We start from the raw sequence: 27,576 nt of genomic DNA on the forward strand, positions 1-27,576 counted from the left end.
TTGATTTATTGAGGGTTTCACACTATTTTTGCTTTTAGAAAATCGCCCACAAGCAAAAACGACTGCTCTGGGCAGTGCATGAATGCAAGGTGTATATTGCAATATATACATGTGTATATATCTACATCTATACAGCTGGTTAGATCTATAGATACACAATCATATAGTTCAGGTTAATGAACAATTTACAATGTTTAATGTCCTATGTGCATATTTGGTCTAGATGTTAAAGACATTATTTTGCGGTGCTTAATTCTGTCAAATTAGTGCATTTTTCCAGTGGCTCTGTCTCTCTCTTCTCCCTTTATTCCTCCTCTTCCGAGTTCCTTTCAAACCCGGTCCTTTTCTGTCATTTCCAGCACGATTTTATCAAGCAGAACGGTCCCGTCGGACAATATTTTAATACAGTTTTTGAGACCTTACTCGCAATTAACAAAGGATTATGGTTATTTCAAAAGCCAGAACAAGGCAGGCTTCCTCCTAGAGAAAGCCACAGCAAGGCAAGGATTCAGATCGCCTTATCTGGAAGTTGTTTGCAATTCCCACCCGGAAAAAAAAAACATTTTGAACACTTTGAGAAATGCAAAAGCAAATGTGATAATCTCCTCTGCCCCCAAACCCCTTTCTTGGTGCATCCCTGGGACAGCTAGACCCCACATTCCATCTGGTGGCGCCATACAATGGGCTTCCACTCTGGTCAGAATTGCTCCTCACAAACAACTCACCCCATCTTTTAACCTGTCAAAAGCAAAAGGTTTCCTCCGGTTCTTTTTCAGTGTCACTAGAACCCAGCACATCCCTACGGTCCATGCAACCTGCCCTGCCAATGTAGAGGAGCCCAGTGATTTTTGGAAGTCTACATAGATGGGTCCGTACCCTTGCGACTGGGCTGAAAGGGGGTTGGCTATTGTCTCCCAACTTTGTGTGTGTGTGTATGTGTGTGTGTCCCCGCCTGGGACTATGTGAGCTGAGCTCCTCTGATTGGCTAAGGGGTTGGTCCAAGCTCCCCTCTGCACTGAGAGGCAAGTTAAGTTGGGACCCACCTCTCTGGGATGCTGGATCATATAAAAAGGGAACCTAGGCTCTTGGAGAGTCAGTAGGAGGTTTCTGCTGGGGTCTGGATTGGAACTACATAGTCAGATCATCCCTGTATGACTGGACTCTAAAACAGAACAAAGGGGCCCAAAGAGTCTACATGTCTAATATTTAGACATGTTCAGCTTTGTGGATTCTCGGTTACTGCTGTTGATAGCAGCGACTGTTTTACTCACCAAAGGTCAAGAAGAAGAAGACAGTAAGTAAAAACTTTCTCGCTAACTTTCTGTACGAGAAACAGAGATAGACTTAAATGCCTTTTCTCTTTAAACAGCTTTGCTTGCGCGCAGGGGGGGAATGTAACGTTGCGCTTTAGAGCAAGAGGGATGCAAAGTTGGACTGGGCTGCGAAGAAAAAGTCTGTTAACGTTCTCGAGTGGGATTGCGAACCCTAGTGCTCTGCAAGAGTTGGATGGGAATTTTGCATGCTTTTCTCGTTAGGAAACTGCATTTGCAAGATCAAGTTAGGGAGATGGGGAGAAATGTTGTTTTTTAAAGGGTTGTGTGTCTTCAAATGGGGTGGGGGTGCTGGCAAGAATTTCTCAACCTTTACAGAGCATTTGGAATTGTGTGTTGGTGGGGCGGTGTGGGGGGGGGGGGAGGTCAGAAGGGGATTGAATGTGTTGCTTATAAAGTGGGAGTGGACAAATCAAGTATTTGTTGATGTTCGTTCTTCCCCCCCTGAAGCTGCTCAGTGTGGAAAACATCCCCTTCCACAAGCAAAGTTAACCAGCTGCAGAAGGGAACTGGGCGTGTTCATATGGTCTGTGTCTCTTTCAAACATGCCTCTGGCGGGCAGACAAGTTGGATCAATTAGAAGCCCTGAGATTCCTTGCCAAGTTTGGGGGCCGGGGGTGAGCAGCACAATCAGCCTCTGGGAGGAGTTGTCATGGGAGGGAAGATAAGGCTGGCTGGGGAGGGGGGAAGCCAGTTATGGAAAAGCCATTGTGTGCCTTGGAAAGTGAAGGGAGCGGGGAGCGAGCCCAGGGCTGGAGTTTTCTGACCTGCAAAAGCCATCAGGAAAGAATTAGAAAAGTCTCAGATGATTCATAAGGGAAATGTTTTAGAAGCCTGTAAAGCGCAGGAGTCTAGACATCACTTCACAGACAAAACCTCCTGGCTGCTAAGGACCTGGATTCATGTTTCTGCAGTGAAGTTTCATGGTGTGGGGGTGTGAAGGGGGGGTGTCCCATGGCGACCTCTGGCGGCCATCACCTGGCCTTGCTCCTGCAAAGCCCTCTGTGGACTGCATCACCGCCCCCTGGGGCCCATTGGGAGCCCTGGGGCTGGACAGTGCTCACCAAAGGGGCTATATTTCCGGGGTCAACAGTCGAATAGGTTTGCTGAGCAAACTCCCCCCGCCTTCCAGCCCCCCCATGCTAGGAGTAACACCCCTAATGAGATCCTGTTGCAGGCATTTATACCTAGGCTTGGCCTGCCACCTACAGGCGGAGTGACTGACTGCACCCCCATTGCATTCCGGGCGGGTGTCAACACGGCACTTTCCTGTTGCAAAACCGCTGGCTCCCAGGGACTCAGCCAGCAATAATTTAAACTAGACATGAGAAGTTGGGGACGACAGAGTAGAAACATCTGGCCTGTCAGCCTACAGGATTTCACACGCGAGGAGGGTTTATCCCGTTTGTCTCCCCGCTGCGGGCAAATGATGCCGAGATTTTACCAAATCTGAAACTTGCGTGAAAACAATTCCATGCTAAGAAAAACAGCTGGCCTGCTTTTATTCCCCATCTCGTGCTTCTCTTTATTAAGTCCACCTCCTGCTTTCCTGGGTCTGATCCATCGCCACCACCTCCCAGCCTTGCCTGCCTGAATGTGTCAAATGCTGAATCTAATTACAACCCGGCCCGCCTGGCCTTGCATCCCACCCTGCTCTCGTTCGCCTTCCCACCCAAACCATTTTCACTTGATCCCATTTCCCAAAGCAACAGACAGAAAACACTTCACTCCCCCTCCTTGCCCCTCCACAGAACCCCTTGTCTCTGGACCCCTGCCTCCCTCCCTCCACCGCCCCCTCCTAGTCCAGCCCTCTTCCCTTTAGGAGACTTTGCATTTTTATTTGGCTTGGCCTAGGCTCCAGCAAGCTGAGGTTACAGTTGGATGTAACAACTGGCTGCAGGTTTTGTTTAAATTCCAAAGACACTGGAAATAGTTATTGCGGTGTTGGCCTGTTTCCTATGTCATGGAGCTGAGCTGATGAGAAGCAGATGAGTGTTTTAAGGTTCCAGAAGAAGGGGCGGGGGAGGCCTGCGTTGCGGGAACTGGAGTGGAAGGAAAAAAACCTTTGGATAAAAAATCAATCGAGTCCGATCAGCCTCTTTGTCCCTGGCTTGGGGGTTCCTCGCCTCCAGCTTCTGGGCTGGGTCCTGATTCAGTTCTTTCGCTCCTGACACCCCCGCTCCCGTTTCTCATTGTCTCTCTAGTTCCATCTGTAAACTGCATACAGGACGGACTAACATACAGCAACAAAGATGTGTGGAAACCTGAACCCTGCCAGATCTGCGTGTGCGACAACGGCAACATCCTGTGCGATGAGGTGATCTGCGAAGACACCTTGAACTGCCCCAACGCTGAGATCCCCTTTGGAGAATGCTGCCCCATCTGCCCTGACACAAAGGGTACTGACTGACACTCTTGTGCATGCTCTGTCTGTCTATCTAGCCTGATATAAGGTGCTAAGAACCAGGGTATGCTGGCCCCAGATACAATCAGCTCCTCCTACACAGAGACAGGGAGGGGGATTGGAGACCAGGAGATCAGCAGAGCCTAACCTGGAGACCTGATACCTCCATCATCACCCCTGGTGAAGCTAGAGCCCCGAGCTGTGGCGCCATGGATAAGACATAGCAGGCCTGCGCCTCTCCTTTGAGCTTCTCGGGCATTTCTTTCTAAAGAGACATTTCAAACGGGACTGATTATTTCTTGGAGGAGGTGCCCAGTGGACCAGCATAAGCCGTGGTGGACTCAGTTATGACCTCTCCTTAGCGTGCATCACAGGCAGGGTGACAGGCAGAGAGTGAGACATGCAGGTCTTTTGCAGGTAGAACATTTGAGCATCTTTCTGCCAGCCATGTTACTTACGTAGGTACAGCAAGGAGGGGTGTTTTGGTGTCATTTATACCAGGGCAGCTGGGTTGGCTTCCATGGGCAGGGTGCAGCATGGGGGTGGGTTTTAGATAACCACATGACTTGCTCCTTTTAAATGACCCCTTGTCCTTCTCCCCGCAGCCTCTCCTGTCTACCCAGAAGCCACTGGAGTAGAGGTAATGACTCCCCATAGTCTTGCTACGCAATCCTGTTCCCTGTTGTTTTCTGAAGGGTCTTTTCTCTCCATGCTAATTCTCTAAACACCCCTCTTTCTTCTCCCCTCCAGGGCCCCAGAGGAGAACCTGGCCCCAGAGGAGACAGGGTAGGTCTCTCCAGCCATGCTTTGGCCATTGAGCGCTGGAGTTTGGTCAGGAAATGGGGATGAGGGAGGGGGAAAGACTTCCATGGACGTGTTAAAGAATTTTAAAATTGTCCAGAAAACTTTTAAACCGTGGACATTTGCGACCGAGTCCTGTTACCCTACCTTGTCTCATGCCCGGATGACGCTACCGCAGTACTAACCTCTGAGTTCTCTCCTCTTCTTTTGCAGGGACCCCCAGGCCCACCTGGTAGAGATGGCATTCCCGGACAGCCTGGCCTTCCTGGACCCCCAGGCCCCCCAGGACCTCCAGGCCTTGGCGGAGTGAGTTGGGTTCCAATCATTTGCTCAGTTCTTCCCCGGCACGGGATGAATGCAGTGCAGTATTTTCATACCGGCTTTCCCTTCTTTCTTTCTCCTGCAGAACTTCGCACCTCAATTGGCATATGGCTATGACGAAAAATCCGTTGGCGGCCTGTCCATGCCCGGCCCTATGGTGAGTGTCCAGCGTCTCCCTCGAGGGGCTGGGGCAGAGGCAGGGGCCGGCCTGATGGCCAGGACTGAAACAGGAGAAGACGTTAGGGAGAAAGGAGGGGAGGGAGTGGAGTGGGAGTTACATAGCAGGAAAAACAGGAGCTAGGCTTGGCCTAGCTTGGCTTTAGAACGCACCAGGCCCGCTGCATCAGTCAGGCGGAGCAGGGGGGGCGGCAGATATCTTCCAGGGGGCAGGCACATAACCACCAGCTGGTCAGGGCCGATGTTTTCCTAGGGCAGCTGCACCCTGATTACTCAGGATCGGCAAGGGATACTTGAATTTGCCTTAATCCTCGGACAGCTTGAGACCTGGGGCTTGCTCTCTTCCCCAAGTAGAACTTCTTCGTAGGTAGCTCCATGGATCAGGACCTCAAGGGGTCACCAGGGGCTCCGTCCACGAGGGGAGGGGAGAGGGAGTAAAAGATCAGCAAGAGGCGGCAAGGTCTGTGCTGGGGAGAGTCAGCCCCGAGCCAGGCGGCTGCGGGTGGCGAGGGAAGAGAGGGGCCTGCTGGAAAAGAGGAGGTCACCGAAAACCGAGATGGAGGGGTGGCCAGGCCTGGGCAGCATGGCGACTGCTCCAGCTCATCTCCTCACCTGACTTATTCTTTTCTCTCTCTTCTTCATTTCTAGGGCCCAGCTGGTCCCCGCGGTCTCCCCGGCCCTCCCGGTTCTCCTGTAAGTACCTCACATCTTCCCTGTCAAGAAAACATGGCCCATTTGAGCCCTCAGCCAGCACCTTGTAACTGCCCCCTTTGGGAACAAGCTACCACCGGTGCCCTTTCAGGCTCCTCAGCTCCCAGAAACCTTCTCAGCGAAGGGAAGGGGAGTTGCCTGGGGCCGGGGAGTAGAGTGGGCTTGGCTCCCTCCTGGTGGTCGGCGATAGATACCTCGCACCATGGAGTGTGATAGACACGGATGCTCCGTGCGAGGCAGCCATTGCCGGCAGCGGAGGGAAATCGGACTGACGCGTGAGCAAGCTGGATGCGGTTATGTTCGTTTTCTAACCCGTCTTCTTCTCCTACTCTTCTAGGGTCCTCAAGGTTTCCAAGGTCCTCCCGGTGAGCCTGGAGAGCCTGGGTCTTCTGTAAGTCATGGTCAATTGTCTTCTCACTCTTCATTTGGGTAACGGGATGGGTTGCACGCTGAATCTCCCGGCCCGAGCCTGGGACAATTCCTTGCACCTTCCCTCTTCTGCCACTTGGGGGCAGCTGATGCAAAGCCTGGCCCAGTCCTGTTGGGTGAATGGCTAGTGGAGGGGTGGCAATGAGAAAGTCTTGCCCAGTCTCAGAATATTAACACATGTTTCTTCTGCCTGTTCTAGGGTCCCATGGGTCCCCGTGGTCCAGCTGGTCCACCTGGCAAGAACGGAGATGATGTAAGTGTCCTTCAAGATCAAAAGTCCCTCTAGAGAAGTTCCCTGCCCCCCAAAATGCAGGGGATAGCCTTGCTTGTTAGCCAGATATTTATAGCTGTGCTAAGCCTGTTGGGTACATGGCCTTCCTTGCAAGCAGAAGGAGCCAGGTGAGGCTTTGGCTTCCATGATGCCTTGAAAAACTGAGAGAAAAGAAAACGGGACCTCTCCCCAGATAGGGTTTTGCGAAGAATTACGTCACTTTCCCGGTGCATTTAGCATCTGATTGGTTCTTGCTGCAAACGAGCTGTGTGGGCTACTGACCTGACTCCATCTCTTCTTCATTCTCCAAGGGTGAAGCTGGAAAGCCTGGACGTCCTGGCGAGCGTGGTGCTCCCGGCCCCCAGGTGAGATGTCCTTTCTGTCTGGTTCCCCCCGTAGCATTCGGGTTAGGGTGGGTTTTTACCTTTGACCAGCATCATCATTGTGACATGGCTGAAGAGCACTGGCTGGGAAACCTGCCCAAAACCTCTTGGTTTCACTGAGTGGTTTTAGCTTACTTCACATGACAACCATTCACTGGGGAAGATGGTTGGCTCTAGCAAGCTCTGGCTCCAGTCCTGACTAAAGCTGACCACTGTCAATGGCTAGGAGTCATGATCACAGCAAGAGATGGTCATGACCATGGATGCCCCAAGTATCCAACCTTGCCTGGGGTGGTGGGTTCCCCTCTGCAGTAACTGGCTTGATGTGGGGTGTCACTGGTGTCCTTGTCTCTAAATCATTTATTTTCCTTTCCCCAGGGTGCCCGTGGTCTGCCCGGAACTGCTGGCCTGCCAGGCATGAAGGGTCACAGAGTAAGTTGATTCCCTAGTTATTTACACTTGGAAAAGGAAAAGGAAAGGTGTCCCCCTACCGCTCCAAAGCCCTGGAGATGCAGCTGTCTGAGCGTGCACACTCTCACCAGCCCTTGGCCCCGGTGGAAACATAAGCAGTATCTGAGCTGGCCCCACAGTGCCCTCAGCTGGCCGCATCACAAGGCGATCCTGGAAGTTCCTTTCTACCAGGAGGGGTCTGATGGAGCCCCTTGTCCACGCCACCTCTTGGAGGAATTCCCCGCTTCTCATGCCACTAGCTGGCAAACAGATGGGGCCTTACCCCCCTCCTGCCCCCAGGCACATTGTGAGGGACTGTTGCAAAGCCAAATGATTTTCAGTCATGCCTCCACCTGGGACGACAGTGCCTTCTCCTAAGCCTCATCACTGGACACTTGTGTTTCTGTTTCCCCTTCCTTCCAGGGTTTCAGCGGTCTTGATGGTGCTAAGGGTGATACCGGTCCAGCTGGCCCCAAGGTAAGGTCCCTCTGCCACGAGGCACGTTGGCCCTCTCTGTTCCCTTAAAAATTTCCTCGTCCCCTTTGGGAACCAGCCGTTGACTCTGGCTTTGTCTTCCTTCTAGGGTGAGCCTGGTAGCCCTGGTGAGAATGGAGCTCCCGGACAAATAGTGAGTAGTTTGTCACGCCTTTCTGCTTCCCACTGACAGCAAGAGTCTGGACTAGGAGGTGGTGACGGGGGCAGGCGTTCAGCTTATGGGAGCAGCAAGAATCGGGGTTGTGGGGAGGGTCGAGCTGGCTCTCCGGAGTGCTTGGTTTTCCAATGGACTAGACAGCAAAGGGGGCAGATTTACCAGCATGAAGCCCCACAGGGTTTGGGGAGCATGGCAGGGGTGGGAGAGCGGGGGAGAGGGCAGGGTGCAGATGATGATGGTGGCCTCTCGAGATGAACTCACGTCTCTCCTCCTTTCTAGGGGCCCCGTGGTCTTCCCGGCGAGAGAGGCCGCCCTGGTCCATCTGGCCCCGCTGTGAGTATTGATGCTGCATTGCTGGGCTGCGGGCACGTTGAAGCATCCCCCCCGGTGGTACCCCTCTGGGCCACGCCCGCTGGGATAGCTCCAATGTGCAGCATGCTCCTCATCTCACGGCTTCCGGGTCTTGTGCCAACCTGTCTGTAACCAGTGCCTCTCTCCTCTCTCCCCGGCAGGGCGCTCGCGGTAACGACGGTGCTCCAGGTGCTGCTGGCCCCACAGTGAGTATTTTCACCTCGCGCTGCCCTGAGAGGAGACGGTTCAGCCGCGGGGCCCTGGCCGTTGGGTGACGCGGTCACACAGGCACTGGCCATAGCGACCCCCAGATCGCTCCCCTCCTGGAGCTTCGCTGGCTTGAGCCCCAAGGGTGGCACGAGCACAACCCCGCTCAGGAACTGGCCAATGCCCGGATGGGAAGGTTTCCTCCCTCCGGCCTCTGTTCCCACCCACGTCAAAACACAGCCCAGATCTCTGGCCGAAGCCAAGATGGCTGCCGTGACGAGAACCCCCCAGCCCCGGAGGTTCCTTGCTATCACTTTCTAACCCGCTTCCTTCTCCCCTAGGGTCCAGCTGGCCCCGCTGGCCCCCCTGGCTTCCCTGGCGCTGTCGGTGCTAAGGTAAGGACATGATCCCGTCTTCACCGGGGGGCACCCCCCCAGCGCTGCGGCAGGAGCTTTCCCCGCAGCCGGCTTGGGTGGAAGCTGATCCTAGCCTTCATCTTGAGGTTTCATCACAGTTCAAATATACTGGCCAGATGGCCTGGCCCCGTAACCCTCACCAAACTGTGGGTCAGGATCCTTGCGGGTCCATCTCTGCCTTATGCCGACCCCAACTCCTGCTAAGCCCCGGGTCTGATAACAGCACAATTGTTGTGCCCAGTCATCCCCGAAGGCCTCGCAGCTGCCTTCTGAGGAAACAGGGCGAGCCGAAAGCTAGCAGGCCCCAGTCAGTCCCCCCCAGAGTGGGTTGGAGGGATGGAGCAGCTCGGTTCCAGTCAGAGCCCGGTCAGGCCTGAGGGCAAATGGCTTCCGCGGAGCGTGGGTGTGGGGGTGTCTCCCAGCAGTCACTGTGCTCACTGGTCTTTCTCTCCTCTCTTGTGCTCTAGGGTGAAACTGGTCCCCAAGGCGGTCGCGGTGGTGAAGGCCCCCAGGGCGCCCGTGGTGAGCCCGGTGCCCCCGGCCCCGCTGGCGCTGCCGGTCCTACTGTGAGTGGAACTGCACGACCCCTCCCGGCTCTTGCTCCTTGCCCTGTTGTCTCCGGTGATAACCCTCCTCTTGTCTTCTCTCTCCTAGGGCAACCCTGGTAGCGATGGTCAACCTGGTGCCAAAGGTGCAACTGTAAGTAGCCGTCTCCTGCCCCTCTGTCCTCTGTAGCCGGTCGGCTCTTGGGAGCCAGTTTTTCCCAGCTGCCTCACCATCTGTTCTGCCTCCCATAGGGCGCTCCTGGCATAGCTGGCGCTCCTGGCTTCCCCGGTGCTCGTGGCCCCTCCGGACCCCAGGGTCCCAGCGGTGCTCCTGGTCCCAAGGGTAACAGCGTAAGTATCCTTCCTCCTTCCCCATCGCCGCTGAATTAGATTGGCCTTCTTCCCCGTCCAGGATTAGGCAGGGATGCGCCAGGCCTGGAAGGAGCCCATCATGCTTTGTGAATTGACCCCAGCGCCCCACTCATCCCCTCCCTCGGCTCCTTCTCTGACTGTCCTTGTAGCATTGCCACTTGCAGTTCAAGAGCCTTCACCTCTGCAGCTCTGCAGCTGCAAGCACCTCCCTACACCCCTCTGTGCCTCATCAGCCACCTGTCTCCGCTGGGGACGTCTCTCCTCCGCCCTGGCACGGGGATCCTCTGACCTGGGTTACAGCCAGCACAGTTCCCCTCCCCTCCAGAATATCGAAGTTGTCTGTCCCTTCATGGGGCCGAGCCTTTTGTGTCTGCCATTCCTCCTGGAGCCAAAAAGGGGTTGAGGGTGCAACATAGATGGCAGGCAGCATTAAGCCCTTGTTCATGCAGGGAGACGTCTGATATGAATTCGTTTCTCTTTCCTTCTACCTTCAGGGCGAACCCGGTGCTCCAGGCAACAAGGGAGATGCTGGTGCCAAGGGAGAACCTGTAAGTACCAGCCCCGCGGGGGCTGCTAGGAGCTTTGCCTACAGTCTGGTTTGCTAGCCATAGGCAGACACTCACCACTCTGACTTGCTTGTGCTCTCTAGGGTCCTGTTGGTGTCCAAGGCCCCCCTGGTCCATCTGGTGAAGAAGGCAAGAGAGGATCCCGTGGTGAGCCCGGCCCTGCTGGTCTGCCCGGCCCTGCTGGCGAACGTGTAAGTGGCAACTGTGTTTCCCCTGGAGCTCATGCTCATTGGCATGGTGCTGTCCTCTGGTCAGACCTGGAGCTCTGTCTCTCGGACACAGAGGGGTCCCGACCGACTTTCTCAGTGATCCAAGCGCCTCCCGAATCTTGGGATGGGAAATTCAGATCTGGACCCAGAACCAAATCCAGATCCGAATGTTGTGACTGGCCCCATAAGGGGCCTGACCTGAAATCCCAGCCTGGCACACGCCCAGGTTCTGGGAGGAGGTCAGACCCAGATCACAGTGGGATCTGAACGTGCAGTCCGGCCCCATCACCATCCCAAACCCAACCAACCCCCTGGAGTCCCCATCCCCCTGAAATTTTCACCCCCAAGGTTGGCAGCTAGGGCCTGTTCCTACTTACTGCAATCCCGGGAGGGGAGGGGAATTCGGTTGGGGGTTCTGTGAAGCTCCCTTTCCATTCAGACCTTCTCCTGTTTCACTTGCTGGCTGCATGGGCATTTACCTCCCTGGTTTCTCTTGTGTCCATCACAGGGTGCTCCCGGAAGCCGCGGTTTCCCTGGCTCTGATGGCATTTCTGGTCCTAAGGTAGGTGCTAGTCTCCGGTCGTTTGCTCCCTCCTAATGTGAGAGAGACAGAAGAGGCTCAGATGTCCGCCACACTGAAATACACAAAGGACTCGGAGCCAGGCTTCCACCTGGGCATCCTTTGCAAGGGGCTTGGGAACAGCTAAAGCATGTGGAAGGGGGAGTCAGGGGGACTTTCTGGGAGCAGTGCATTCTGCCCTGTGGGATCGGGTCTATTACCCAGCCGCTCCCTGGCCCCATCCCCTTTCTTTACACCCCGCGTTCTGGATTTGGAGGTGGGAATTGGCTTGTCTCCACATGGTACATATGCTAGGATGGCCCTTTCGCTAGGGTTATTCACCCCATGGCATAGCTCAGTGATTTCTTTGTGGCCAGCCCTGGCAAAGCCCTTTCAGTGCCCATCCAGTGCCCACTCGGTGCCATTTAGTCACCCTCCTCTGTCACGTGACACAGTGGGTCCCTGCTGGCTCATCACGCCGTGCCCACGAGAAGAAGCGATCCGGGTTTCCACCACAGTGTGTGACCTCTCTCTCCTGCTTCCCTCCCCACCCTAGGGTCCCTCTGGTGAACGTGGCTCCCCTGGCCCTGCTGGTCCCAAAGGATCCCCCGGTGAATCTGGACGTCCTGGCGAGCCTGGTCTGCCCGGTGCCAAGGTAAAAGCGGGGAGGAGCCGGGCAATGGTTCTGAGTGGGATGGAGGGGCTGCCCGGGGAGTCCCGCCGAACCTTGCTGTTATTTCTGCCAAGCGCCATCTCAAGGTGAACTCTCTGCCCACCCCCTGCCCCCGGCCTCTTCTGGGGCCAGCGCTCTGGGTGCAGCTGGCTTAGAGCAACTGCCCTCTTCCTCCGTTCTGGAAAGAGGGTGTTTTAGGCCACCCCACATCCACTCCCTGCAGCGACCTATCGGCTGCCCTACCCGCCCTCGCCCACCACATCCTACCCTGTTCTGGCCCCGGCTACCAACCCCTCGCGCACAGCAAAGGAGGCCGGATGCCCCATGGCTAACCCAGCTCTTCTTCCTTTTCAGGGTCTGACTGGAAGCCCAGGTAGCCCCGGTCCCGATGGCAAGACCGGCCCCACTGTAAGTCGTGGTTTATCAGCGCCCTTCCTCCTCCTCCTCCTCCTCCTCCTCCGCTCCCATTGCTCACAACGGCCTCCTCTGAACTGTGCCTTTGCTTCCTCCACACTAGGGTCCCGCTGGTCAAGATGGTCGCCCCGGACCCGCAGGCCCACCCGGTGCCAGAGGTCCTGCTGGTGTGATGGGTTTCCCTGGACCTAAAGGTGCTGCTGTGAGTATCAACTTGTGCCCCTCCTATACTCGGGGTGAGTCGCCTCGGGGTGAATCGCCCGGGGTGAGTCGCCCGGCCCAGTGATGGGGACGTGACAAAATGGCCGCCTTCAGGACTTCCTGTCACCCTGGCCGCCGCCCGGGAGTGGTTGCATACAAAGCACAAGGGATAAGTGGCCACTTTGGGTACCATTTTGTAAAGAGGGGCTTTATGGGGGGGGGACACTCTGGGAACCTCTCCCTCAGGGGTTATCTGCAGGCAGAGACAGGCGGCCCAGGAGACATCCCACCATGGGGAGGGGAGATGACAAAGAAAGACAGAGCTGGGGCAGTCATGGGAGGCAACCTAGAGTGTCACTAAAACTACCACAGGGCCAGCCCCGCCTGCTTCCTGTCATGGCGCCTTTCGGGCCCTCCTGTGGCTGCATCCTAGGGCCATACAAGAGCCAACCGTCCCCGATAGCCCTTCGCTGCTTGTTCCCTGGGCGTACCGCGTTCCTTCACTGAAGCCATTTTGTTCCCTTTCTCAGGGCGAGCCCGGCAAACCCGGCGAAAGAGGCGTTCCCGGACCCGTTGGCGCTGTTGTACGTATTTTCCTTGGTACTGATGGCCCCTAACAATCTGTCTCTCGCAGCCAGGGCTGGGCCCAGCTGAGAGTTTGCCAGCCTGAGGCCTCTTTCCTTCAAGATGAGAAAGAGAGAATTTACCATGACAGTAAAACGGACCTAGATAGTATAGGGCTTTCCACAGCAGAGCAGACTGGGGTCCAGACTTGGGGGAGGGATAGCTCAGTGGTTTGAGCATTGGCCTGCTAAACCCAGGGTTTTGAGCCATTTAGGGATCTGGGGAAAAATTGGGGACTGGTCCTGCTTTGAGCAGGGGGTTGGACTAGATGACCTTCCAACCCTGATATTCTATGATTCATCTAGCCAATATCTGGGCTCTGGCCTACCACCACAAGATTCAGTGGAACATATAAAAACTTCTGCATTGGGATGACATGACTATGGTGGCTGGTTCTTCCTAAGCCACAGAATTGCTTATTCCCTGGACTTCTGGGGCAGGGTTTATATCCCTTATGCCCTTTTCTCCTCATTACTAATACCTTGTGGCAATGAGTTCTGCAGGTTAACTACATAATCCATGAGGGCAACTTTTGAAGCCCCTGAGATTTTCTGCTTCTCAACCTTGTAGGGTCGCCACCCCTTCCCCAATGCTCATGCCCTGCTCCCTTCTGAGACTCATTCAGCATTTGCGCCGAGCTCTTTTTAACCTCTTCCTCCTCTCCCCCCAGGGTGCTCCTGGCAAAGATGGTGAAGCTGGTGCTCAGGGACCTCCTGGCGCAGCTGTGAGTATGAACCCTTTCTCGCTCCTGCCCTCTGTGCTGGATTGTCGGGGAGCACACTGCTCCGAACCCCACTGGATCCTTCCTGACTTTCTCCCCTCCTCTTTCAGGGTCCCGCTGGAGAGAGAGGTGAACAAGGGCCTTCAGGTGCTCCTGGATTCCAGGTGAGGAGTGTGCCATTAAAGGCCCCATCACAGGGGGGAAAATCCCTCCTGATCAATCATATTTTGTTCCATTTTTTTCACATACACCCCTTCCCCCAGGAAATCTCAACTCTTGGGTTTTTTTCTTCCCCTCCCAGGGTCTGCCCGGTCCCGCTGGTCCAGCTGGTGAATCTGGCAAGCCCGGTGAGCAGGTAAGTGCCAGGAAACCATGGCGGTGGGTGAGGTTTACTGAAAGAAGGAGAAGAGCTCCACTTAGCATCAGAAGCCAAGGAGAGGTGCCTCCATGACAGATCCTGTCCCCGGGTGCCCATTCCCTTGCTTGCCTGCCCCTCATCTTCGCTCAGTGCCTTTCATGGCCATTCTCACTTCCGTAGAGCTCCTGCCCCATTTCCCCCACCCCCAGCCGGAGACATTCCTCCAAGGCTGGACGTACGTCCAGAGTGATGAAACTCAGCAGATTCCCCTTTAGCCGATGAATGAGGAGAGCTGCCTCCAGACAGGGCCTTGGCCGCCGTCAGATCTTCTACTGGCCCCAGAACTCATCTCAGAGGCCACAGCAACCATGAAACTCATTCAGTCCAGGCCTCCAACCTCTTCTCCAAAAGCCTTTTGTGTGGACATGGGCCCTGGCCATGGATCTGAACACCTATAAACCGGGACTGGGGACGTGGTGGGCATTGAACTCTGGATCCAGATCTCAGTTTGGCCACTTGGGATTATCTCTGTATTCCGTCCAGATATCCAGCCCGGGGGCCCAAGACCAGCCTTTCGGCTAAGAGCCAGTGTAGTTTCAGTGTAACAGCTGATGCATCCTCTGTTGGGTGAGACCATGTCCTGGCTTTGCTTGGGAGGAGACTCGGTGCTCCAAGACCGTACAGCTCTCCTGTCTCTAACTGGGACAATCCATGCAAAATTCCAGTGGTGGAAAGACAGAGGCAGAGTCTGGCCCTCATGAGGATGGAGCTTGGTGCTTAGTTATGGATGGGGTTGGAGCAGATGTCCCCCTCCCCGGCCACTCACTGCTCCACCTCAGCCAGTTCAGGGGCAACATCTGGGCTTCTCCAGCAGATAGCATGCCCCTTTCCCAGCCCTCAGCCCTAATTCTGCTTTCTCTTTCTCACCCTTGACAGGGTGCCCCCGGAGACGCTGGTGCCCCCGGTCCAGCTGGTGCAAGAGTAAGTTGCGATTCATTTTCTCTGCTATAAGCAATCTCTTACCCTTCCGTCTCTCTCGCCTGCTGCCCCTCTGGATGGTGCTGTAACCAGTTTCGGTTCTCTCTCCTCCCTCCTTTAGGGTGAGAGAGGTTTCCCCGGCGAGCGTGGTGTCCAAGGTGCACCCGGTCCACAGGGTCCACGTGGTAGTAACGGTGCTCCTGGTAACGATGGTGCTAAGGTATGTACCTATCTCTCTCCTCCTCCTCCTCCTTCCGCCATGATGGGCGAAGGAGGCTCAGCCAGAAATGGTAGGGGAATCCAGGGGAAAATCAGTGCCTCTGACGTGTCCAGGGGAAGCAGGCTCTGGAATGGGATATGCGATGGGATACACTCCTCCTGCTTTGGAGGGGGCTGAGGCTCGGTGTCCAGCCAGCCAGCAGCTGCCTCGAACCAGGTGCAAAGCAGGAAGTGGGGACTCCATCTTCCCCCATCGAGATAGCCCCAGTCCTGCAACTGCTGCAGGATTCTCCTCTCTCTGCCCAAGGCCCAGGAGGCCCCTTTTGGCCTGGGCAGCACTCATGGCCTGGTCTTGCTTGGCTCCAGGGGCAGCCTGCCCTGGCACCGGAGAATGAGGGACGGGTGGCGTCTCTCTGGAAGGCGGGCGGCTTTTGCTGTGATGAGGAAGTAGCTCTGTTTCTAACCCCGACTCTCTTTTTCCCCCGGCTCTGCCTTGTGGGGCTTTAGGGTGATGCTGGCGCTCCTGGCACTCCCGGAAACCAAGGTCCTCCCGGTCTGCAGGGAATGCCTGGCGAACGTGGTGCTGCCGGTCTGCCTGGAGCCAGGGGTGACAGAGTACGTATGAGCCCCCCGAAGGCCCACCAGCAAAGCGACCCTCAGTCTTCACCATGGAGAAGCCTCAGATCTCCCTGCTCATGCTCAGTCTGTGACGCCTCATTTCCCCTCTCCGCTCTTCTCCGGCCTTCTCTCTTTTCCACCTCCTTGTGTCCCTCTTCTTCCTCGCCTTTCTCGTCCCCCTTTCCCTTCCATCTCGTCCCCCTTCGCTCCTCTTTCATCTCTCTGCTCCAGCTCCGGCTCCGTCCCCCGCCTCCTCTGCCTCTCCTCTCTGCTCTTGGGGAGTCTATCTAGGCCAGATGCCTGAGCCACTTCAAGGCCTAGATGTCCTCATCCAACAGTTGCTTTAGACCAAAGCAAACCCCAACCCCCACCCAAACCAAGGAACTTCGGGCCTTGCCGTGTGTGTCTCTTCAGGAGTCCAGCAGAGTGCCCTGGTTCTCTGCTCCACATGGCCTAGTTATGCCCTTGGAAGAAGTCTTCTCCACCAGCTTGAATGGCTTGGAGAGCTGACATGGCCAGCACTTGGAGGCTGCACTGTCTTTTTCCGTTGGCCAAGCTGACTGGCTAATGGCCCGGACACTTGGCATGAAGGTCTTCCAGTGCGGGGCAGATAAACGGAGGGTGAGGATGTGGGTGGGGAAGCAGGAATGCAGGTGGGTTGCCATGGGGTAGGCACTGTGACATGAAGAGAAGCAGGGGGACAACACGGAGACACTCACAGAGGTGCATTGTACGTGTGCGGGCACACACGTACACACCCCCCCCCCCCCCCAGAGCTGGCACAAGTCCCCACCCTGTTCCGTGTTCCGTAACCAGAAGGTAACCTTGCCTTGCCCTCTCTCCCCAGGGTGACGGAGGTCCCAAGGGTGCTGATGGAACTCCCGGCAAAGATGGCCCAAGAGGTCTGACTGGCCCCATTGGTCCCCCCGGCCCAGCTGGCGCTCCTGGTGACAAGGTAAGGATCGCCCCAGCCCCTTTCCCTGTCCCCTTGGAAGGAGCAGGGCAGTGACTCTCGGGCACCTGAGCTGGTGTCGCGGGCCCCTGGCATTCGTGCAAAGGCCAGTGCCCTTTGTGCCCAGCAGCTCTCGACCCGGTTTCTGTTTCCTGGGAGACAGAGAGGAAGGCCCCAGCTGATCATTCGATGCAGAGGTGCCTCTGGATCCACCCAGTGAGAGCATGGGGCTTCATCAGCTTCCCCCGGGAATGCTTTCTACAGTCCCGGCCTGCCCAGTCAGGGCTGTGCCTAGGGGGGTTCCTGCACCCCTATCCCCCATTTCCAGCGAGGAGGCAACTTCTCGCTCTCCCCACATCTCGTGAGTGACCCCCGAGCTAGCCAGCCTCGCCCCAGAGGCGCCTCCGAAGAGCCCTGGTTTGCCAGGCCCGAGCCTTAACCTCCTCCCTCTTCTCCCCTTGCGCAGGGTGAAGCTGGTCCCTCCGGCCCCTCTGGTCCCACTGGTGCTCGTGGTGCTCCCGTAAGTACCGTTCCTCTCCGATTGGCTTCAGAGGCAAAGATCAACCTCGCCCTCTCCTCACTGACCCCATCTCTCTTGGTTCCTTCTCTTCCAGGGAGATCGTGGTGAGCCCGGCCCACCTGGTCCCGCTGGATTCGCTGGCCCTCCTGTAAGTATGATGGTTAAGAGGTGGTTCTCACTAGCCCCAGTGACTCCTCCCCTCACCCAGACCTCCCTCGGGAGGATGGTATTCAGCGGGGCGGGCTACGGGGGTAATCCCATGCAGCCCAGGGCTCTGGGACGGAAGCAATCCTACCATTGCGATACTGGGATACTGTCCGTGCCTACGGAGATGGGACTCATCCCTGGCCCGTGGAGTCACCGGGTTGTCCTACACCAGGCCTCCGATGGGGAACAGGACCAGTCCTACGTCCTGTGATCCTCTGGCTCCCATGCGGGCTCGACGGGGCTTTCCCCATTGCGACAGCCTAGTCTCCTCAGCCCGTGTTTGTTCTAAGAAGGACCATGCCCCTGCCACTGTCCACTCCCACCTCCGCGAGCTCCCCGCAGGGACGCTGCCCCTCACCCTCCGCTCTGCTCTCCTCCACAGGGTGCTGACGGCCAGCCTGGTGCTAAAGGTGAAACTGGCGATGCTGGTGCTAAGGGCGATGCGGGTGCCCCAGGCCCTGCTGGACCCACTGGTGCTCCTGGCCCCGCTGTAAGTGACTCTCCGCTGCCCCGATCCTTCCCCGTTCGGCCAGTGTTCCGTTCCCACCTCTGATGTCCTGCTCCTTCCTCTCTTGCAGGGTGCTGTTGGTGCTCCCGGACCCAAAGGTGCTCGAGGTAGTGCAGGACCCCCTGTGAGTATTTCCTCCACCTTGGTGCTCAGCCTCTGGGCTGCCAGGGATGGGAGCCACCTTGCACAATGTCCATCTCTTAGCAACAGTGGTCGTGCACCTTGATATACAGTCAGCCGGGCGCTGGGGAAAATTACCTGAGCTCCTGGCCGGTGACAGACTGGCTTGGGCTGACAATCAGCTGGTGAGTCCCCCATGGGATCGCTCTCTGGTTTGCATGGGGCAGTGTTCACTCCCCTTCTGATTCGGCTTATCCCACCAAAATTTGGCTGAAGGTTGCTTTCCCACCCGCCCCAGCTGGAGCATGTGAGAACCCACCTTTCCAGCACGGCCTTTGCCCTGGGCCTGCTTTCCCCCCCTCTCTCCCATCACTGGGAAAGAGGCAGTTTGGGAGCCGAAAGGGGGTTGCTTTCTGAGTTTGTAGCAAAATGCAAAAAAACCCCTCCTCCCATCCCTCTGGGAGTTGAAGCAGCTTTTTCCCTGGGCCGAGAAATATTCTGCTTCCCTCTGGCAAGAGCATTCAAATCAGAACCTAGGGGCAACAGAATGAATGCCCCTCACCCACGAATCAGATCATTTTAACGTGGCTGTCTTTTTGCAGCTCAGAGAGCATGTCCCTGCCATACACCTGCCCGAGTAAAAGTCCTGTAGTGTCCTGAGCATTCATGGACCTCTTAAGATTCTCTGCATGGAGAGAAACTGCTCCGTGAATGAGCAACAAGCCATGGTATTGAAGCAGCCCTGCAGTCCAGGGGCCACAGCTGGCTGAGTATTTAAGCCACTTCCCTTTAGCCATGAACACTAAATGTCTGGAGACTTAAAATTCCACCCGAGCTTCAGAGAATGTCTCTTTGTCCAGAGCTGGCTGGCTTTCGCCCTGAGGGGCAAGACATATCTGGAAGATCAGGCAGCCTCTTAGGGCTGCCTTAACCTTCCACCTTGCTATGACAACTCTCCCTCTCACCGGTTTCAGAGTAACAGCCGCGTTAGTCTGTATTCGCAAAAAGAAAAGGAGGACTTGTGGCACCTTAGAGACTAACCAATTTATTTGAGCAATTTATCTGTAGCTCACGAAAGCTTATGCTCAAATAAATTGGTTAGTCTCTAAGGTGCCACAAGTACTCCTTTTCTCCCTCTCACCCTGACCCCATGGGCAGGGCAGCGTTTTGGGCAGAGCTTGTAGTACAGATCTGTGGCTAACAGAGCCGTGGGACTTATGCCTTCTCTCCCCACCTTGTGCAGGGTGCTACTGGTTTCCCTGGTGCTGCTGGAAGAGTTGGTCCCCCTGGCCCCTCTGTAAGTATCTCCGTTTTGATCCCCTTGCTGGTGGCATAGGGGGAGGGCCGACAGCATTGGACACTGAGCCCTGCTGGCAGGGGTGGGGCCGGGGAGGCTGGTGGGAGATCTGCCACGGGATTGCCAGCCTCCAGCAGCTGGGGAGAATGGGGGATGGTCGTCGTCAAGAGCGGGCAGCCTGGAAGCCAAACGGGGAGGAGACGGGACCCTTGAGGGGCATGAGGAGCCGTGGAGCTGGCAGGAGGAATACCAAGGCCCTGCCGCAGAGCTTCCATGGTGCTTCAGAATGTAATGAGGGCTCCCGCGGGCTGATGGTCCAGGTAGCCTGGTACCACTTGCAGCCCAGCAGTGGCTCTGTCTGCCCCATGGTGGCGCTGGAGCATGGAGCCAGGTCTCCTCTCCCCTCTGCATGAGTGGGCTGGCAGTCATAAATCAGCACCCCTTGGAGAGGGGTTGCCTCTCAAAGTCTTGGGCTTCGCTGCCTGACCTCACCTCTCTGCTCTCTCCCAGGGAAACATTGGTCTCCCTGGCCCACCAGGCCCCAGCGGAAAGGAAGGTACCAAGGGACCCCGTGGTGAGACTGGCCCAGTTGGCCGCACTGGCGAACCTGGCCCCGCTGGCCCACCCGGATCTTCTGGTGAGAAGGGCTCCCCTGGTGCCGATGGTGCCCCTGTAAGTACCCGTTCAGTCCTACCTCGGGCCCCTTGGCAGGTGTCGTTGGAGCGCGTGCCCCAGAGCAAGATGGGTGGGTTTGTAATCAGAATCTCTCTCTCCCCTCCAGGGCGCACCTGGTACTCCAGGCCCACAGGGTATTTCTGGACAGCGTGGTGTCGTCGGCCTTCCCGGACAGAGAGGCGAGAGAGGTTTCCCTGGTCTCCCTGGCCCATCTGTGAGTATGAGGCCGAACCCTTACGCCCTCAAGCCGGACCTCAAAGGACGCTTGTGGCTTCAACCCATTGCCCCTGCCCAAAAAGGATCCAAGCAGGATTGGATCTCATGGCCCAGCCGCTGAGGCTCAGACCTTCTCCTGGCATTTGCAGGGCAAGGAATGGGTGGGAGAGACAGGAGCTGGGCACGCTTCACTGCTGGCGTGATTGGGAGCTCTCCATGCAAGCAACGGAGTCCTTGACTCTTCCCCCTTGTCTGGGGGAGCTGCTCTTGCCAGGAGATAAGAGAGGAGGAATAGCGGGGAGGGACCTGTGATTTTATCATTATTATAGAAGAGGATGTTGGAGCGAAACCTCCCAGGCTGAGGGGTGCTCAGAAGATCACCACCCCTGGATCTGACCTTCTTGTCAGCTCTGTCTGAGCCTGGAGCCAGAACTCCAGCCCCAAACTCTGAGGCCCTTGGGAGTGGAATCCAGTTTGGGACAGGGTTGTGTCGTCATTTGGTGGCTGTGGGAGGGGATTCAACCTTTCTCCCATCACGAGCAGGTTCTTTGGTCTCAGCTGCACTGCCTCCTCTTCTCTAACCCGGGCTGGTCTCTCTCTTGCTCCTCCCCAGGGCGAACCTGGCAAACAAGGTCCATCTGGCTCCTCTGGCGAACGTGGTCCTCCTGGCCCAGTAGGACCTCCTGGCTTGGCCGGACCCCCTGGTGAAGCTGGACGTGAGGTGAGCTGCCACCATGCTTGTCTTGTTAGGACTCTCCTTTGCCCAAACACAGGCAAGGCCAAGAAGTGCTAAAAGCCAGGGTGGATTAGTCTCCTGGCTGCCCCTGGGGGGAATCATGCAGGCCTGCTGATAGTCACTAGAGGCAACCTGTCGACATCAGGAGGTCCAGACACCACCACCATCACCAGGAGCAGCACCAAAGACAAGGAGAGATTAACCCTTTCCATGCCCCTGGGCCAACACTCAGAATGGTCTGCTCCATTGAAGGGTAGGACAGACCTTGCCCCTGACCTCCTGCAGGGGCTGGTGCCAGTGAACAATGGGACAATGCCCGGAGCGCAGTGCCCAAGAGATGGGAGAACAGCCAGGATCCCGGGACGGGATGGTTTCCAAAGGAGCTGAGTACGGGAGGGATCAGAGAAGGGGCCAGTTCCAGAGAGAAATGGAAGCCCTGTGGGTCCCTTTCCCTGCCCCTTTCTCTTTTGATCTCTAGACCTCACCCATCTCTTGCTGTTGTCCCAGGCCTCCTGGTTAATTTTTCACTCCTCGGTTGTCTCTTACCGAAGGCCCCTCTGTCTTGCTCATGCCTAATGCTGAGTCTCTCTGCTTCTCCTCAGGGCTCTCCCGGTGCTGAAGGTGCTCCTGGTCGCGATGGAGCTGCTGGTCCCAAGGTGAGTTGGACCCCGAAGGGTCAGGGCAATAGGCTTTTATTGGTGTGGGGTAGGGGAGGGTTGAACTTCAGGCGAACGTTAACTTGGTGCTTTGCTTCCCTCTCTCCTCGTCCTCTCCGGAAATAGGGGGACCGTGGTGAGACTGGCCCAGCTGGTCCTCCTGGTGCTCCCGGTGCCCCTGGTGCTCCCGGCCCTATTGGTCCCGCTGGCAAGAATGGAGATCGTGGTGAGACTGTAAGTGACACTTCTTTACATTCCCCTAAACATAAAACCCACTCCCTGCCCTGAGCTGGGAATAGAACCCAGGAGTCCTGCTCCCAGTCCCCTTCCCTAACCCCCAGCCAATGCTCATCCCCAGAGCTAGGAATAGAACCCAGACATCCTGCTTCCCAGTTCCCTGCCCTAACCAGGGGACAATGCTTATTCCCAGAGCTGGGAATAGAGCCCAGGAACAGAATTGGGGAGATATGAAATAATCAGCCCAGTTATCAAGCCAGGATCAAGCAGAGCAGCTGCCTGCTCCAACCACTAGATAATACTCCTTTTCAGAGTCAGGCCTTGGACCCAGGAGTCCTGATTCCCAGTCCCCCCTGCTTTCTCCACTAGACTATGCTCTCCTCTCAGAGCTGAAAATGAAACCCAGGAGTCCTGACACCCAGTCTGCCCTGCTCTAACCAACAGGACGCGCTCCCCGCTACGATGCAGAGCAATGAACACAAGGGAACGTTAATGATCCTAGTGGATGCTCTAACCGTTGCCTTTCTCTCTCTCTCTTTCCTTTCCTAGGGTCCTGCTGGTCCCGCTGGCCCTGCTGGCCCCGCTGGTGCTCGCGGTGCTGCTGTAAGTTATGGGTTCAGATTCCGCTTTTTATTGATATGGAAAAGCAACTGGCTTGGCAATAACATTGCTGAGCAAGGGGCAGGGCGGCATTCTTCCCAGCCACTCAGCGAGGTGACTCTGCTTCCTCTTCCAGGGCCCACAAGGTCCCCGCGGTGACAAAGGTGAAACTGGTGAACACGGTGACAGAGGCTTGAAGGGTCACAGAGGATTCTCTGGTCTCCAGGGTCCACCTGGTCCTCCCGTGAGTATGGCTGCCTCCCGCGCCCCCGATACAGCTGGCTCCAAGAGACAAGCCCATAGCAGGTCTCTGGAGAGAAGAGTATGGACCCTCTTCCTCACTGCCCCAGAGAATCATGGGAGAATCCTAGTGAAGGCCATCGCCTGATGAGGAGATGGGCAAGCCTTGGCCTGCCCCAGTTTCAGGCTGCCCTTAGACCTTCAGCTCACGACTGCCCTCGCCCACGCAGCAGCTGGGAAAGCCAGGTGTCCGGCCTGTTGCTGTTACCTCAGCCCCTTGACCTTAGGACACAGGCCAACAGCTGCCCCCTAGAACCTCCAAACCTGCCCTATTGTTTGCCCTCTCTCATGAGCTTCAGCTGCGGGAGCAGCCTAGCTGATCAGAGCCCAGTGGGAGTTTCTCATAGACACGGTGGTTTTATTAGCATCTCTGCACGGGCTGCAGCGTCGTTGCAGAACTGACGTTTGCTTTCCTGTTTGGGGCAGGGTTCTCCTGGTGAACAAGGTCCTTCTGGAGCTTCCGGTCCCGCTGGTCCAAGGGTAAGTACCACCGCAGTGAAGCCAACAGCCACCTTCATGAGCCCAGCTGGTGCAGACGCCTGAAGCCTTGGGAAATTCCAGGCTGGGGGCAGAGAGCTCATGAATGAAATAGACAGCACCGTTTTCAAGCCAGGGTGCAACACAACACATGGCATCACCTGTTAAAGGTTAGATCCTGCCTAATCCCCAATCTGGGGTGGCACGGATATCAGCAAGAGGCAGAATATGGACCATAGTGTAGCCGGTAGTTTAAAAACCATCAGTGTAGCCTCTGAGCACACAGCACAGACTCCTGTAAGCACTGGGCATGTAGGCCATGGGCCTACTGCTATCAAGGAGACATGAAACCCAGGATAGATGCCTGCTGCTTTCTACTGACCCTTTACTCTTCCACCTTAGTAGGGAGGTGCCTTAATAAGAGAGGCCCTGCACAGTGTGGGTCAGCCTTAGAAAATCCTATCCCAGACAGAGGCGATGATGGGAAGGGAACAAAAATGATCCAGGGGACGTGGACACTTCTACAATCGAAGTCCTCCTGTAGGTATCACACCGCCCATAAGGAGATGTCATTGTAAGGTTCTCCCAGCACTCAGTGTGTGGCGAGGGCTTCCCAGACAGATGGCGAGGACAGGGCTTTGTTCTGTTCTCAGCTGGACCTGGGCAAATCCAGAGTGATTCCAGTGGCTTTAGTTGATCCGAGTGTGTCTCCAGTGGGGCACGGTCCCTGGTACTGTGGTCACGGGTGCTCTATTAATTCCTGAGACGGATAAGAATAGTGGGAGGTAAGCTAGATGAGACAGCTGGGTGGATGGAACAGACAAGAGGGGTGGAAGGATGGGTGATGGGCTGGGTCATGACTGAAAGGATGGGACAGTTGGCATGTTCTCCCTCAGCCTGTCTTTCAAGCTGGACATGCCTCCACCCCACTTTCCTCTCTCCAGAACCCACGGATCTCACTTTGTGTTTGTCTTTTCCTCACAGGGTCCCCCTGGCTCTTCTGGTTCCCCTGGCAAAGATGGTCTGAATGGTCTCCCTGGCCCCATTGGCCCACCAGGGCCACGTGGTCGCACCGGTGATGTCGGTCCTGCTGTACGTATCCCGCTCTGGGGCTCAGGCAGTTGGGATCTGCTGGCCGCTGGGTGAGAGGGCTTCCTGCCTTCAACTTGCTCTGCTCTCCTCCTCTGACAGGGTCCCCCCGGACCTCCCGGACCCCCAGGTCCCCCAGGCCCACCCAGCGGCGGCTTCGACTTCAGCTTCCTGCCTCAGCCTCCTCAGGAGAAGGCCCACACCGACAGCCGGTACTACCGGGCTGACGACGCCAACGTGATGCGTGATCGGGACCTGGAGGTGGACACCACCCTCAAGAGCCTGAGCCTGCAGATCGAGAACATCCGCAGCCCTGAGGGCACCAGGAAGAACCCAGCCCGCACCTGCCGCGACCTGAAGATGTGCCACAACGACTGGAAGAGCGGTGAGCTTCCCAGCCTCGTCCTGGGCGCATCCTCACTGAGCATCTCCTCTCGTAGTGGCCTGTCTTGCTCCCCTTATCCTGCCCTGCCTTTAGCCACCCTCACTAACTCACACTCCTCTTCCCTCTCCTCCCCCATTACTACTGAATTCCTTCCTCCTTTTCTTCCTCCATCACTCTTTCTTTCCTTCTTTCTTTCTTTGCCCATTCACTTTTCTTTCTTTCTTTCTTTCTTTCTTTCTTTCTTTCTTTCTTCGCCCATTCTCTCATCCTTCTCCTTCCTTTCTTTCTTTCCCCATTCACTCATCCTTCTTGTTTCTTTCTTTCTTTCTTTGCCCATTCACTCGTCCTTTTCCTTCCTTTCTTTCTTTCTTTCCCCATTCACTCGTCCTTCTCCTTTCTTTCTTTCTTTCTTTCCCCATTCACTCGTCCTTCTCCTTTCTTTCTTTCTTTCTTTCTTTCTTTCTTTCTTTCTTTCTTCGCCCATTCATTTGTCCTTCTCCTCTCCCCGCCAGGCGAGTACTGGATTGACCCCAACCAAGGCTGCAACCTGGATGCCATCAAGGTCTACTGTAACATGGAGACTGGCGAGACTTGCGTCTACCCAACCCAGGCTACCACTGCCCAGAAGAACTGGTACATCAGCAAGAACCCCAAGGAGAAGAAGCACGTCTGGTTCGGCGAGACAATGAGTGATGGCTTCCAGGTGAGCTAAGGGAACTGGCGAGGCGGGAAGGGTGGGAAGAGAAGGGGCTGGATCTGGAGACTCGGAATGGGGAAAAGGATCTGAGGACTAACATTGCTTTCCTGCCGGGGGGTCTCTCTCTCTCTCTCTCTCTCTCCTCTGCAGTTCGAATATGGTGGCGAGGGATCCAACCCAGCTGACGTTGCCATCCAACTGACCTTCCTGCGCTTGATGTCCACTGAGGCCTCCCAGAACATCACCTACCACTGCAAGAACAGTGTGGCCTACATGGACCAGGAGACTGGCAACCTGAAGAAGGCTCTGCTCCTCCAGGGCTCCAACGAGATTGAGATCAGAGCAGAGGGCAACAGCCGCTTCACCTATGGAGTCACCGAGGATGGCTGCACGGTGAGTCTCCTACCACCTTTGGCTCCGCCAGCACAGGTGGTACCGGGAGCTGGTGCACCCACGCCTCCCCAGGCCCTTGAGATGAGAGGGTGGAGAGGGTGATATGGGGTTACCAGCTGCAAGAGGCAGAGCAGAGCTGTGTATCAGTCTCTCCAGCCGTGGACATGACTGGCAGAGTTCTCTACAGCCTGTGTAAGTCCCCTAGGCTGGTACAGGCTCGTATATGGTGGCTCAGGAAGGTGACTTGCCCTAGATCCCACCATGAGTCAGTGTCAGAGCCAGCAACAGAACCCAGGAGTTCTGATTCCCAAGGCCCCTTCTAACCTCTGAGTTGGGAAGAGAACCCAGGAGTCCTGATTCCCAGGGCCCCCTGCACCCTCTGAGTTGGGAAGAGAACCCAGGAGTCCTGATTCCCAGGGTCCCCTCTAACCTCTGGGAGTTGGGAAGAGAATCCAGGAATCCTGATTCCCAGGTGCCCCCTACCCTAATCACTAGACCACCCCTTGTGCAATGCTGTCTCCAATGCTTGGGCAGAGGTTCCTTTGCAGCCAGCTTTGCAGCTTCGAGGAGCGGGTCTATCAGTGACCCTAACGTTCTCCTTTTCCTGGTCCCTTCCCCACAGAGTCACACTGGCACCTGGGGCAAGACAGTCATCGAATACAAGACAACGAAAACCTCTCGCCTGCCCGTCATTGACGTGGCCCTCATGGACGTTGGTGCGCCAGATCAGGAATTCGGAATTGACATCGGACCTGTCTGCTTCTTGTAAACCGGAGCTAAACCCCTCCCCCCCGGAAAGAAAATCAAAAACAGCCAAAAAGGAGACAATTTCACATGGACTTGAATTTGTGTTTTTTTCTATTCATCATCTCTAAAACTATTTTGTTTCCATTAAAAAAAAAAAAAGCATTAAACCAAAAAAACAAAAATAAATGACTTTTCAAAAAAATGAAGGAAGTGGGTCCACTTGCTTGACATGGTTCTATTTTTTCTTTTTTTTTTAAATCCCTGGAGACAGATTGGGGTTGGTTTGGTTACTGGTTTTTTTAAGTAATATCTTGGGACCACTACTTGCACAGTCAAAACAAAAATCCCATCCAAAATCAACCCTACCAAAACACCCAAATCACAACAACCTGCTTTGAAAATTCTGCAGCCGCACGAGCAATGCTAAGCTAGTCCAAAATGGTTTAGACCCTGCTCCCCTGCTCCTTCCTACTCCTCTCCCGCCAATGCAAAAAATCTCTTTTTATAACCTGGAGTTGGAAAAAAAATACCAAAATTAACCTACAGCCGACCTCTCCCTGCTGGTGTCTTTACCATATATATATATATTTTTATACCACTGAAAGGAAGGCACTTAAAATCGTGTGTAATGGACCTTTTTGGTTTTTTCCTTTCATTTGTTCAGGTGGCAAAAGAAATAAATATGAGAAAAACGTCAAATCCAGGTGTCGTAATTGTTTTCCTAAGCAAAACCCAGTAGTGTGGAAAACAGCCAAGATCTGTCATTTGGTGCGTTGACTCTTAAGCAGAAAGAGCTTTCAGCA

The 27,576-nt window shown here is 55.6% G+C and overlaps 1 protein-coding gene across 1 annotated transcript; it reads left to right on the forward strand.

Moving 5' to 3' along the window:
• The first annotated feature begins 1,212 nt into the window (after nt 1-1,212).
• COL1A1 (collagen type I alpha 1 chain) lies at nt 1,213-26,975 on the forward strand. Its single transcript, XM_077806155.1, has 51 exons — nt 1,213-1,294; nt 3,536-3,730; nt 4,341-4,375; nt 4,486-4,521; nt 4,750-4,842; nt 4,943-5,014; nt 5,683-5,727; nt 6,083-6,136; nt 6,374-6,427; nt 6,757-6,810; nt 7,207-7,260; nt 7,702-7,755; nt 7,862-7,906; nt 8,210-8,263; nt 8,443-8,487; nt 8,830-8,883; nt 9,372-9,470; nt 9,559-9,603; nt 9,702-9,800; nt 10,316-10,369; nt 10,471-10,578; nt 11,105-11,158; nt 11,712-11,810; nt 12,183-12,236; nt 12,346-12,444; nt 12,974-13,027; nt 13,738-13,791; nt 13,899-13,952; nt 14,090-14,143; nt 15,083-15,127; nt 15,246-15,344; nt 15,851-15,958; nt 16,809-16,916; nt 17,380-17,433; nt 17,528-17,581; nt 18,023-18,130; nt 18,219-18,272; nt 19,512-19,565; nt 20,076-20,237; nt 20,347-20,454; nt 21,070-21,177; nt 21,795-21,848; nt 21,975-22,082; nt 22,635-22,688; nt 22,822-22,929; nt 23,412-23,465; nt 24,447-24,554; nt 24,654-24,936; nt 25,449-25,639; nt 25,784-26,026; nt 26,649-26,975. The coding sequence occupies exons 1-51, from the start codon at nt 1,213-1,215 to the stop codon at nt 26,793-26,795; spliced, it is 4,365 nt and encodes a 1,454-aa protein (XP_077662281.1). The 3' UTR covers nt 26,796-26,975.
• Nucleotides 26,976-27,576: the final 601 nt, after the last annotated feature.

Source organism: Eretmochelys imbricata, chromosome 27 (genome assembly GCF_965152235.1).
Source record: "Eretmochelys imbricata isolate rEreImb1 chromosome 27, rEreImb1.hap1, whole genome shotgun sequence".
NCBI classification, from domain to species: Eukaryota; Metazoa; Chordata; order Testudines; family Cheloniidae; genus Eretmochelys; species Eretmochelys imbricata.

Excerpts from the sequence above, each read along its gene's own strand:
- COL1A1 (XM_077806155.1), top strand. The coding sequence starts at position 1,213 with ATGTTCAGCTTTGTGGATTCTCGGTTACTGCTGTTGATAGCAGCGACT. Across the intron at positions 6,137-6,373 it reads CTGGAGAGCCTGGGTCTTCT|GGTCCCATGGGTCCCCGTGG; the intron begins GTAAGTCATGGT and ends TGCCTGTTCTAG. Across the intron at positions 12,445-12,973 it reads CTGGACCTAAAGGTGCTGCT|GGCGAGCCCGGCAAACCCGG; the intron begins GTGAGTATCAAC and ends TCCCTTTCTCAG.